The sequence below is a fragment of the Giraffa tippelskirchi genome, chromosome 4 (assembly GCF_054371585.1).
Source record: "Giraffa tippelskirchi isolate mGirTip1 chromosome 4, T2T-mGirTip1v1.2.pri, whole genome shotgun sequence".
In the NCBI taxonomy this organism is placed as follows: Eukaryota; Metazoa; Chordata; class Mammalia; order Artiodactyla; family Giraffidae; genus Giraffa; species Giraffa tippelskirchi.
In genome coordinates, this window is record NC_137278.1 from 86,669,719 (window position 1) to 86,684,123 (window position 14,405).

A 14,405-nucleotide genomic window follows, 5' to 3' on the forward strand; every position below is an offset into this window, starting at 1 on the left:
CAGCTTCAAGTTTTTGGGTTTTTTTTTTTCTATTTTAGGTGGGGGAGAAGAGAAAAGAATGAGAGATGGGCTTGATATCTTGCTAATTTGTAGGCTTATTTCAGAGTTGCTGGATATTTCCTGACACATTAGGTTGCTCAAGGAACATATCCCAAGAAGTGGCCACGTTATCATATTGAAGACAGCAGTTAATTCTTCCAGCTGAGACCAGAAAAGATAATATAATAATTTGCTAATAGTTATTAGGCATTTGGTATTTTATGGATATCAAATATTTCACCTACTTTACAAACTAATATTAATTAAAGGTACATCTAGAGTCTATGAAATTATTTGCATAAAATTTCACTAGTTGGAATTTCTTAGTATCTCGCTTGGCAAATATTGTATATTTGTTAAAGAGTATCTGATACTTGTTAAAATATCAAGTAATACAAGACAAGGTGTTATAAAACAAAACACACAGCTGGGAATCATTTTATTTTTTTTCTACTTCATATAACATTGCTCGGGACCACAAGACTCTAAAGGTCTCTTTTCGGCAACTTTTATGTCTTAGAAGTGCCACTTAAAAATATTTACTGATGCTATAAATATTATTGTTTTTCTACATACTGACAGTTTTAATAAATGCCATATCCATCAAATTCCATAAGCAGAAACTTTAAGTCAGATGTTTAGACATTCAAAGTGGTTTGTAAAAAAAAAAGCACACCCAAACAAACCAAATCTACATCAGCAACTGTTATAATTAGTTTTAGTTGTTATTATTAAGAATTCTGATGTATGGCAGAAACCAGCACAATATTGTAAAGCAAATATCTTGCAATAAAAAATTTCAAAAAAAAGGAATTCTTACTAAGGACATACTACCAGAAGCATGTACGAGACTTTAAAAATTATATATAATTTAAGAGCAAATTTAATTTCATAAATTAAAAGAATAAAGGCCAAATTAAAGAAAGTGTAAGCACTGGATTTAAAATATCTTAATTTTTAGGCTATTCAGAAATATATTTTGTGAATAAGAATTACTTCATAAATATATATGTATAAATATAAATATATATCTACAGGATCTGCAATGCAGGAGAAAACTCTTTAAAGGAAAAAATTGCACTTTTAGATCATCAGAACGTTATTATATTTACCCTTCAAGTGAAATATAATTACCATTCCAGGTGCTTTTGGCACAGACTTTTAGGTGAATATTGACACAATCTTAAAAACACAATGCTTTTATATTTTATTCACTGGAATATGAAGAATCAAACAGAATTCAGAATTCTGACCAAAAATATTCAGATAACTGCAATTGCTTAATTAAATACAAAAAAAAAAATGTTTTAAAAAGACCTGAAACTGCCTTTACATCTGAACATGTAAAATTTTACCATCAACAGGGTTTTTTTAATATCCTCAAGCAAGAATTTCCAGCCTATACAGAAATGTAACATTGTCTTTTTCTACTTATATATGACTTAGATCACACCCCAGTATATAAGGACAAAAAATAAATGTATAATAAAAAGATTGGATAAATCAGGAGAGGCTTTTTGGTCTTGAATTCTTCACCCACTAACAATGAAGCAGCACTGTAGGCAGCCCAAAACACACCAAAGAGCTTAAAAAAAAAAAAAAAAGACAAAAGGCAGCATATTAGCAAGTCAATTAACATTTTGAGTATCATAGAGTAAAAATAACATTTGCAGTATTTTTTTTAAAACAACCCTGGCAACCAATTAGAGAAACAGCAAAACTTATTGAGAATGTTGAAAACTTATTAAGAATATTCTTCCTTGCTCTGTTCCTTAACATCTGGAAATGACTTAGGTTTTACGTTATCAAACTTGTCTAATTATAAGAATCACCTGGGGTGACTATTAGCTTCCTGGGATTCATTCTGGTTCTCCTTAATCAGAATCGCTAACGGGAGAAGGATCTAATTATCAGTCATTTTAACAAGTGTCTTGGATGATTTAAGACAAGGCAACTTTTGGAAAAACTATTACTGGGATGAGATGCTGAATGATATTTGTTTCCTAAGAAAACTAACTGATTCTGTAGAAAATATTATTTTCTTCCAGGAAGTAGAAAAACAGATTAAGTGAAAATTTCACACAATACTTGTAAGTATCAAGTCATTTTCCCAGGACTAGGTAGAAACATAGTGTTACAAGGGAAGGAGGAAAAATGTAACATTTTGCTTTAGAGTATTCTGACTATGCACCTACTTAATTTTAAATTATATCCACTAGAAATTTATGTAATACTTCTTAATGTAGTCACTGAAGGCATTTTATAGAATAAAATGAGAGAATAACTTCAAGGATAGAAATCAGGGAAATTATGATAGAAACACTTGGCAGAGCAGGGTTTCTCAACCTTGCACTAATCAAATTTCTGGGCTGGATAATTGTTGTGGGAAGTTGTGCTGTGCACTGTAGGATGTTTAGCAGTATCCCTGGCTTCTAGCCACTATATACTAGTGCCACCCCATCCCTCCCCATCTGTGACACGCAAAAATGTCTCCAGACATTGCCAAACATCCCTGGGGGGCAAAACTGCCATCAACTGAGAATCACTAGTACAGAGGTAAAAAATAAATACTGGCAGATTGACTGAAAATTATTTGAGATGATCCAATTTTCTACTGCACTTTTAAAACTAAATGCAACAGAAAATACAAGATATTTTAATCTTACAAAAAAGTATAGAGAAATAAATAAAATTATAATCAAATTCCATTTGTACATGATGATTAAATGTTTGCTGTGAATAAATGGTTAAGATTGGTAAAATTACAGAGATTTAATGTTAAAAAAAAAAATTAGTGCTTGTAAACTGCATTCCAATGCTAGAGGTTAAAGGGTGAGAGTTCTCATTATTTGTTCATTTCATTCTTTCATTATTATTTCATTATTTCTCAACAGACTTTGGACTAAAACAAGAAACATGCAAAACAGATCGCTACACAAAGAAGATTTAAGTGATTAGGGAAAGAAATGTGGCAAACAAAAATCTAAAGTTCACAAAATTTTTATCCTAAAATTTTAATGATATAAAAAAACTCTTCTATTGTATGAAGAATATTTAAAGACCAATTTTCAGCTGAACTCGATGACTAAAAATAACCAGAGGACACAGTTTTAGCAATTTTGGGAATAGTCTCAGAAGCATTCAAACAATCTTTAACCCAAGTAAAACAACACATAGGCAGTGATCCTGAATGACTCAGTAAAGTGGTATGTTCACTAAGACTAAATAATTAAATGCCAGCGTGGGTGGGGCTAGCTTCTGCACTGCAAGACTTTCAACCTAAGCACTAATAATGATAATTTAAAAAAAAATTAGTATTAGAGGAATGAAAGTGCTTCTTCTTGGTTTTTAGAGTGTTCCAACAGTTGAAACATACAAAGATGTTCTCAAACTATTTGTTTCATATTTATAATAATAACAGCTACTGCATGAGTGCCTACTGTGTGTCAAGCAGTATACTAGTCATTATTTATTCTTCAAAATCTTCATAACAAATCTGAAAAAGTAGTTGCTAAGTTTCCATTTTGCAGAGGAGAGTAAGAAAAGATATCTCCCCCAGGTGGACAGTAAGAGGCAAAACCAGGATTTGAATTCAGAACTGACTGGTTCTAAAATCCAACTCTTCTCAATATCCAAGGCTTATATGTCAGTGTTAGCCTGGAGTTACTCAATTCTAAAAGGAATAATTTCTCTTACACTGGAATTAGTAATAAACTTTAAGTGAAACCACAAGTCATAAAAGTAACTCTACTTGACTGAGTCTACTTAAATACTCGAGCACTTAAATACTCTAATATGGAGACTACATAATGGTAGTTCTAGTATTGAAAGTGGTGGTCTTAAGAAGTTCTATTTTCCATAAAGAAAAAAATTACATTCACTGTGTAATATACATACATGTGTGAAAGTAGTTATTTATTTTTTCCAAAGTGGTTCAAAATTAATACCAAAATCTGCTATATCACTATTCATTAATAGTGTTTAATATTATCAGTAAATGTTTAAAGTGGGTACATTGTTAATAAGTTTAACACAGCATAAAGAAGTCCTGATTTCTGCAACAAAGAAAAGTCAGTTTATTAGAACTACATGTATCTTACTCGATCAGTAATTTACTATTCAAATAGGAGTAACAATTATTAAATAAACATCCAGTGGAATTTCAAATAAATATAATGAATTCATCTTATAAGCATAGAAAAGAAACTTTTAACATTAAATAAAAAAATCTTCTGAGTGTAATATCCTGAGGCCAGATTTGCTCTTTGTTCTTTATTCCACCCTAGATATACATTATCATTTCTGGCAATTAAAAGGGCAAAATATATACAATTGGTAAAATCAGTGAGTAAGGTCACTGTTCCAAAATACTACTAACTGCTTGATACAAACAGTTATAGATTACAAGATTCTTTAGCCAGAAAACTAGTGCAGTCAATTCTTATTACCTGTGGGTTCTGCATCCACAGATTCAACCAACTGTGGACTGAAAATATTTGGGGGAAAAAAAAAATTTCAGAAAGTTTCAAAAAGCCAAACCTGAGTATGCTGGACTACAGACAACAATTTATATTGTATTAGGTATCATAAGTAATCTGGAGATGATTTAAAGTAGATGGAAGGATTTGCATAGGTTATATGTAAAGACTACATAATTTTATACCGGGGACTTGAACATCTGAAGATTTTCTTGTCTATGGTGGTGGTGGGGGCGGCGATTCTGGAACCAATCTCCCATGGATATGCAGGGGCAATTGTAGACTTTCCTGACTGGAAAACAGTAAACTACTTTTTATAACACACACTACTTACTTTTATAAGTGTAGACACGACTTCAAATGATCCAATCACCAAAAGTATAGGGGCTATTACAATGAGAGGAAGTAATGAATATCCTATAACTCCAAGAACTTGGCCATACGCAACCTGTGAATTTTCAAAATTTTAAATAAATATCATAAAAATCAAGTTAATTATTTTAACCACTATTAAACATAATATATACTTTGTTGTACTTACATAAACATGAGAATTAAGAAAATCATAAAAGTATCATGTAGTAGTAGTAATACTATCCCCATTACGAAGAAACTGAGTCTCAGAGAGACAAAGGTCTTGGTTCAGGAAAGACACAGCTAGCTGGTTACAATTCAAAGTAAGATCTAGGTCTTTTAATTTCCTCAACAACAGTCTTTTTTTTTTTAATTTATTTAGCTTTTAGTTGAAGGATAATTGCTTTACAGAATTTTGTTGTTTTCTGTCAAACCTCAAACAACATGAATCAGCCACAGGTGTACATATGTCCCCTCCATCCCGAACTTCCCTACCATCTCCCTTCCCATCCCACCCCTCTAGGTTAATACAGAGCCCCTGTGTGAGTCAACAAGTCTTAAATTACCAAAACAATTAGTGATACCTGTCTTCATAATACACAAACGAATGTCATTTTAAGTCCCAGTTAAAATTATTTTAAATTTCCATAAGCAGAGTAAAAAAGTTACACAGATAAATGTTACTCTAAACTTATACAAGAGTTGTAGGTTTAAGATGGTGAACTGAACACATATCTGATACCATTCCCTCTCGAAACTCCACTAAAAGGGAAGAGAAAAAAGAAACTCCTTTTTGTAAGTAAGAGGCATAAACAGGAGGCGAGAAGATGGAACAACAGCAACTTAATTTTGGAAACTGGAAAGTAGCAGAACAAGAGCTTAAGAATCCGACTTGGAGACTTTTCTCCCAAGTGTGAGAAAAAGGCTCAAGAGTTAGACATTTAGCATTCAATGTTCATAGAGGAAGCCTAATATGAGTCAGCACCCATATGATAATTTTGCCTGGCATCCCTTCTGCTTTACTCTCTCCACAAACAGCTGAATCCCAGAGTGTTACAATTCCTAGGTTTACAGTAATTCATAAAGCCTAATTTAATGGGGCAATGATTCTCCAGGTGTGGCCCATGGTATTCTAGGGGTCCAGGAGACTCTTCTAAAAGACTGGACATCAAAACTATTTTTTATAATAGTGATAAAACATTATCTGCCTTTTTAAATTAGGTTGATATTGATACTAATAGAACAAAAGCAATGGATAAAACATGCTGCTTTATTATGCCAAGGTGGTATGAACTGTACTAATAGTAACTATGTTCTTTACTACCATACACAGAAAAGAAAGAAAAAACCCTCCTGTTTCACTTAAAAACGTCCTTAATGAAGCAGTTAAAATGACTGATTTTATTAAGCCTCAACCTTTGAATATGTCTTTTTAATATTCTGTGTAACAAAATGCGAAGTACCTTGATTCAATGGTTATCCCAAGGAAAGCACTTGCACAATCGCTTAAGAGCTAAATTGGACGCTTTATCCGTGGAACGCCACTCTCACGTGAAAGAACAAATGAATACAACTGTAATTACTCACAGTTAGGTACTGACAGGCCACATGACTGAAAATGAATGAAACGAGCCTGCTGCTTCAAGAAAAACAACTCACAGTATTTCTTCCAAATTACTAAATGCTACCTCTCAAGCAAAAAGTAGAATTTTGGTAAACTTACATCCAACACTGTAATCTTGACATTTTCTGCTGAGATAGGTAGTGATCTTAATGAATGTGGTTTTCTGATATTATAGAATAAAACGTGTCAACATTTGGAAGTTCTGCAAACCTCAGTGAACTAGTGTTCTCTAGATGACCATGCATAGGTAAAAAGATCCATTCAAAATGAATTTCAATGAAAAAGAATATAAAAAGTTCACTAATATGGTTTGAGATTCCTCACAAAAAACCTTTAAGAAACTATTTCCTGTTGAGGGCACCCAAAGCTGGTGCTCTGGGAATACCCAGAAGGACAGGGCAGGGAGGGATGTGGAGGGGGTGTTTAGGATGGGAGGGACACATGTAGAACTGTGGCCGATTCGTGTTGACGTATGGCAAAACTATCACAATATTGTAAAGTAATTATCCTCCAATTAAAATAAATTAATTAATTGAAAAAAAGTGATGGTATAGGTCAGACAACATGTCTGATTTTTGGCAAATTATAAATATTAACAAGAGACCAAAAAAATCAAAACAAAAAACTATTATCTCTTCAGTGTTAATGTAGTATCAGAATAGAATAACCACAATCATCCAAAAAATGTGTTAAAATACCCCTCATTTTCAAATTATATACCTGTATGAGGCCTTATTTTTTATATATACTTGAACCAAACTGATATATCATGTACCAGTTGAATGCAGAAAGCAGATATCAGAATTGGATTCCACTAACCCAGATATTAAAGCTACTTGCAAGAATGGCTAACAATGCCTTTTCCTCAATTTATTTTAAAAAGGTTTTCTTTAAAATACATTTTTATGTTAAAATATATTTGATTTGCTTTTAGTTTTAAATGAATAAACACACATTTAAAATTTTTATTTCTAACATGGTAATTTTGTTTGCTTTAACTTTTTTGGTCACAAAATGAGGCATGTTTATTCCCTGACCAGGGACTGAACTCACATCCCCTGCAGTGGAAGTGTGGCATCTAAACCACTGGACCACCAGGGAAGTCCCCATGATAAACATTGGTAAATACAACCTACATTAAGCTCTATGGTTCAGTTCAATTCAGTCGCTCAGTCGTGTCCGACTCTTTGAGACTCCATGGACTGCAGTACTCCAGGCCTACCTGTCCATCACCAACTCCCACAGTTTACCCAAATTCATGTCCAGGTGGTGCAGTGGTAAAGAATCTGCCTGCCACTGTAGGAGACTCCAGAGACATGGGTTCGATCCTTGGCTCGGGAAGATCCCCTGGAGCAGGAAATGGCAACCCACTCCAGTATTCTTGCCTGGAGAATCCTCATGAACAGAAGAGCCTGTCCATGGGGTCGCAAAGAGTCAGACACGACTGAACGACTAAGCACAGCATATGTCCATTGAATCATTGAGGCCATCTAACCATCTCATCCTCTGTCTTCCCCTTCTCCTCCTGCCTTCAATCTTTCGCAGCATCAGGATCTTTTCAAATGAGTCAGCTCTTTGTATCGGGTGGCCAAAGTACCGGAGTTTCAGCTTCAACATCAGTCCTTCCAATGAATATTCAGGACTGATCTCCTTTAGGATGGACTGGTTGGATCTCCTTATAGTCCAAGGGACTCTCAAGAGTCTTCTCCAACACCACAGTTCAAAAGCATCAATTTTTCGGCACTCAGCTTTCTTTATAGTCCAACTCTCACATCCATACATGACCACTGGAAAAACCATAGCCTTGACTAGACAGACCTTTGCTGGCAGTAATGGCTAGTGATGCCAGTAATGGCTCTGCTTTTTAACATGCTGTCTAGGTTGCTCAAAACTTTCCTTCCAAGGAGCAAGCGTCTTTTAATTTCATGGCTGCAGTCACCATCCACAGTGATTTTGGAGCCCAAAAAGAGAAAGTTAGCCACTGTTTCCCCATCTATTTCCCATGAAGTGATGGGACCGGATGCCATGATCTTAGTTTTCTGAATGTTGAGCTTTAAACCAACTTTTTCACTCTCCTCTTTCACTTTCATCAAGAGGCTCTTACTACTTCTTCGCTTTCTGCCATAATGGTGGTGTCATCTGCATATCTGAGGTTATTGATATTTCTCCCGGCAATCTTGACTCCAGCTTGTGCTTCATCCAGCCCTGTGTTTCTCATGATATACTCTGCATATAAGCGAAATAAGCAGGGTGACAACATATAGCCTTGATGTACTCCTTTTCCTATTTGGAACCAGTATGCTGTTCCATGTCCAGTTCTGTTGCTTCCTGACATGCATACAGGTTTCTCAAGAGGCAGGTCAGGTGGTGTGGTATTCCCATCTCTTTCAGAATTTTCCACAGTTTATTGTGATCCACAAAGTCAAAGACTTTGGCATAGTCAATAAAGCAGAAGTAGATGTTCTTCTGGAACACTCTTGCTTTTTCGATGATCCAGCGGATGTTGGCAATTTGATCTCTGGTTCCTCTGCATTTTCTAAAACCAGCTTGAACATCTGGAAGTTCATGGTTCACGTATTGCTGAAGCCTGGCTTGGAGAACTTTGAGCATTACTTTACTAGCGTGTGAGATGAGTGCAATTGTGTGGTAGTTTGAGCATAATTTGGCATTGCCTTTCTTTGGGATTGGAGTGAAAACTGACCTTTTCCAGTCCTGTGGCCACTGCTGAGTTTTCCAAATTTGCTGGCATATTGAGTGCAGCACTTTCACAGCATCACCTTTGAGGATTTGAAATAGCTCAACTGGAATTCCATCACCTCCACTAGCTTTGCTCCTAGTGATGCTTCCTAAGGCCCACTTGACTTCACATTCCAGGATGTCTGGCTCTAGGTGAGAGATCACACCATTGTGATTATCTGGGTTGTGAAGATCTTTTTTGTACAGTTCTGTGTATTCTTGCCATCTCTTCTTAATATCTTCCTCTTCTGTTAGGTCCATACCATTTCTGTCATTTATTGAGCCCATCTTTGTATGAAATGTTCCCTTGGTATCTCTAATTTTCTTAACGAGATTTTAGTCTTTCCCATTCTATTATTTTCCTCTATCTCTTGCATTGATCACTGAGGAAGGCTTTCTTATCTCTCCTTGCTGTTCTTTGGAACTCTCCATTCAAATGGGTATATCGTTCCTTTTTGCTTCTCTTCTTTTCACAGCTATTTGTAGGCCCTTCTCAGACAGCCATTTTGCTTTTCTGCATTTCTTTTTCTTGGGGATGGTCTTGATCCCTGTCTCCTGAACAATGTCACGAACCTCCGTCCATAGTTCATCAGGCACTCTATCAATCAGATCTAGTCCCTTAAATCTATTTCTCGCTTCCACCATATAATCGTAAGGGATTTGATTTAGGGCATACCTGAATGGTCCAGTGGTTTTCTCTACTTTCTTCAGTTTAAGACTGAATTTGGCAATAAGCTCTATGGACCTGAGATCAAAAGTTTGAGGACTAAACAGAGAATAAATTGTATGCTTCCCTATAAAGCTCTAAGTTATTTATAAATGAAATAGGATTTTTTCTTTCTTCTTTCTCATAATATTTACAGAGTATGCATAATACTAATATGTAGGTCACCTTGAAAGAAGCAGCATAAATTAAAAGCAGTTCTGGGGCAACAAACAATTACAACAAACATAGTTACTAATAGTATCTGCAATATCAAAAATAAAGCTTACCATAAAAAACAAAGACTATTTTCAAAATTAACTACTTACTTCTCCACCAAGAACTCTAGCCAGTAAGAAAATCGTTAGTGAACCAAATATCCAAATGGTTATAATCCATGAGACCACCTTAAGAGAAAAAAATTCATGCAATTAATATCTGTGTTACCAAATAAGCTGAAAATTTCCCATGAGCTCAATTCTCTACCATATAAGATATTTTGGTATCACTGACTTTAGGTCATAGGAAGTTTGGGTTCCCAGGCATCTTCCCAAAACCTAATAAGAATATAATATGTAATATAATTTTACATCCAAACTGAAAATTTAGCAATGATCAGTCACTTAAGGAAACCTCAGTATTTTAGGATCTATGATAAAAGATGACTGCAAAAAGAGAGCAAAGTGTTGACTCTCAACTCCTGCTTTATAGCATTCCACATGGTAAATTTATCCATGAAACAAGTTACTAATCTCAGGAGGTCTCTAAAATTTATATTAATTACACATTTATCCAAGTAATAGAATGTAGACAACACTTCATACAATTTTAACTCCTGAGACTTGACATAATAATGATACATGCATGTATTTCCAAGTTCTGTCTGCTTGAGAGGGTCTAGAAATAAAGATACCCAGTAGCAAGGTAAGAAGACTAACTGCCCAGTTATGGTACATGATGTGTGTCCTTAGTCATGTCAGATTTTTTGCAACCCCATGGACTTGTAGCCCACCAGGTTCTACTGTCCATTGGATTTTCCAGACAAGAATACTGGAATGAGTTGCCATTTCCTTTTCCAGGGGATCTTCCTGACACAGGGATTGAACCCATGTCTCTTACATCCCCTGCACTGGCAGGTGGAGTCTTTACCACTAATGCAATCTGGGAAGCCCAGATATTTACTGGTTTCTAAATATTCCCCTATAAAAGGAAGTAGGACTCCCTAGAGAAATGACTGATTTCAAGGCTGGGACAGGGAAAATGAAAGATGAGCCCAGAATGCACTGTGGAGTCAAGAAGAAAGGAAGCACTCAAAAAAAGATGGGACTATGTCAAAAGGATACCAAAGCTAACCTGAAGGAGCTTCCGATAGCTAAAACTGCAACAATCTAAGCAATCAAATACATGATTATACTGGATTATAGTCCACAAAGTAAAATAAATATCTGTCCATACTGACAAAGATAAATAAATAAGTAATAACAAAGAAAGAATAGCTGTTCCAAAGAGAACACTAATTAATACATATGGAAGAAAGAAGGAAAATCATATTCGGTAAACAATATAGTAATAATTATTGCAAGAAAGATCCATCAATAGATGCTAAAATTAGTGGGCTAAAATTTGATGAGAAACAGAGTACTTGCATAGTCACAAAGTATCTCCACAAGACATTTATTATATTAAAAAGGGAAAAATAGCAACTTTACAGTGGAGGAATTGGGCAGATACCATCCCCTTGCCTTACCAAGTGATCAACAATAATAGCACTAGTAATAAGACATATCAGTATCATGTAATGCCTGATAGTATGTAGAGAAGCGCACGATGTCACTTCTGTGATATTCTTGCCAAAAATGTATTACCTTAATCCAGCATGAGAAAATATTAAACAAATTCAAATTAAGCAACATTCAATGGAGGTAAGAATTTTCTGTTTTTAGCCTTAGAACCCTGCATTCAAATGAAAGATTATATAGATAAAATTCACTTAGAGATGCTCTACATGAAGGGTTAGTGGTAGGCAGGAGACCAGAACCCCCATTCAACTTCTTCAATGGTCCTTGTCTGCAACAGAATACTTGGTATAAACTGATCCAAGGTAAATATTAATAGGACTAGTGTTACATAACATTGAGGATCTTGCTATGGAGAGAATACTCTGAATTATCAAGTAAGCGCAAATTTAATCACAAATGTCCTTTAGGAAAGGAGGCAGAAGGATATCTGACTACAGTAGAGAAGACAATGTGACAATGGAGATTACAGTGATGCAACCAAAAGTCAAAGAATGTTGCAGCCTCTGACTGGGAAAGAGGCAAGCAACAGACTGTCCTGGAGCCTCCAGAGGAACCAGCCCTGCTGACATTTTGATTCTAGCCCTTTAACACTCAACTTGGATTTCTGACTTTAAGAACTGTCAAAGAATAAATCTGCATTGTTTTAAGTCACTAAACTTACAGAAATGTGTTATAGAACAAAAGGAAACTAATTTATTTCCAAATCACTCTGTGATATAGAATTATTTTTTACTCCCCTAAAGCCTTAAACTAAAGATGAGGGAGTGATGTGTCTATGCTGTGTTTTGATGATACAGATAAAAGCCTCTGAAAATGGGACATAGTATTATGTAAAAACAAATACTGATGGAATTCCTGTCATCATTAAAAAGTTTATTTTAAAAAACAGAACTAAAAATGAATAAAAGGTAAAAACGTTGAGTATTGTTGTTTTCAATTCTTTATTCTTATGGAAAACCAGAAAGGGCATGGGCAGCTGGGAACACTCCCAACCACTTATCCACTTGTCATACAAATACTAATACTTTTCATGTGAATGACGATATAGAATAGTTTGGAAGCCATTAATCCAGGAACCTCCCACTTATTTAAGAACAGTTGTAGGGACGAACAAGTGAGAAATAATGGGTAAAGCTAAAGCATTTTTCAAACATAATGAAGTACTACAATTAATATTTGTTATTTCAAATTTTAAAACTCTTGAACTATTTAGAATTTGTGTAAAGAAAGATGTACTTACCCTAAACTGTCCATATAATGATATCATGGAAAAGAAAAGAACAACAGCCAGAGGACCCCAGAAGTCAGGATTGTCTCTCACCACTTGTCTATTAAAACCAAGTGATGGCATCGGCATCAAAACACATCGAATTTTGTAGTAAATATCCTTTAGATCAATATCCAATTCTTCCCTATAATTTTAAAATAAGAATTCTTAGAAGGCACATACTTTTGAATATTGAGACAGTTGTAGAAGAATTTAAGAAAAGTTTAAATATAACAGTACAGTCTCCACAGGTCAACAAAACATTTGCATTTGATGTACATTTCCAAGATGTACATTTTCAACATCTCTAAAGTTGGGATACATCTCACAATAGCCGGTGTCTTAATAACTGTTGTCAATCTGGTGTGAGGCTAAGAGCTTGCGAGATCTGCTTTTGCCAGTCTCCTGGAGGCACTACCAATTTGAGACTTTAAATAAAATTCTTCTCTTGAGACTTTTTGGGACCACAGACTGCAATTCTATCTTGTCATAGGTTTCTTCCAACACTTCACCCAGTGCCAGACAGACAAGCAAACTTCCTTGGTTTCTCTTTTTGCATGGTTGATCATTTCTCATTTATCCTTACACTAAGGAGACAAGATAGCCCTTTAATATTCTAGTTTTATGCTGTCTTAGCCTCTTTTTCTCTTTTATTAATAAATGTAAAATAACTGCATCTCATCATCTATAACATCTTAGATTTGATGAAATTCAGTATATTAACATTAAGAAACAGAATGTTTTTAGTACTTGATCTATCAATAATTACTACAGAGAATAACCTGGTAATGCTTTGATTTTACAATGCTATAGGTTCTTCTTAGGGAAGAAGGAAATGGCAACCCACTCCAGTATTCTTGTCAAGAGAATCTCGTGGACAGAGAAGCCTGGTAGGCTGCTGTCCATAGGATTGCATAGAGTCTGACACAACTGAAGCAACTTAGCATGCATGCATACACTGGAGAGGGAAATGGCAACCACTCCAGTATTCTTGCCTGGAGAACCCTAGGGATGGATGAGCCTGGTAGGCTGCCATCTGTGGGGTCACACAGATTCGGACACGACTGAAGCGACTTAGCAGCAGCAGCAGGTTCTTCTTTCCAAACTGTTAAATTCTTCACTTTTTCCCCCTAAGTGATACATGTGCATGCTATTGATTCTTTACATGTGCTAAGTTGCTTCAGTCATGTCTGACTCTGCGACCCTATAGACTGTAGCCCGCCAGGCTCCTCTGTCCATGGGATTCTCCAGGCAAGAAAACTGGAGTGAGTTGCCATGCCCTCCTCCAGGGTATCTTCCCAACCTAAGGATCAAATGGGTGTCCTCTTCTGTCTCCTGCAATTGGCAAGCGAGTTCTTTACTACTAGCACCACCTGGGAAGCTCAAGGGATACATAATTGCTTAA

The 14,405-nt window shown here is 35.4% G+C and overlaps 1 protein-coding gene across 1 annotated transcript in view; it reads right to left on the bottom strand.

Moving 5' to 3' along the window:
* Positions 1–446: 446 nt before the first annotated feature.
* YIPF4 (Yip1 domain family member 4) overlaps positions 447–14,405 on the bottom strand; it is a 32,314-nt gene continuing 18,355 nt past the window's right edge. The window contains exons 3-6 of the mRNA XM_081590298.1: positions 12,974–13,145; positions 10,264–10,341; positions 4,852–4,965; positions 447–1,624 (exon numbers count right to left, since the gene is read on the bottom strand). Coding sequence (XP_081446424.1) covers positions 1,487–1,624; positions 4,852–4,965; positions 10,264–10,341; positions 12,974–13,145 — 502 coding nt within the window. The 3' untranslated portion in view covers positions 447–1,486. The remainder of the gene's footprint in view (positions 1,625–4,851; positions 4,966–10,263; positions 10,342–12,973; positions 13,146–14,405) is intronic.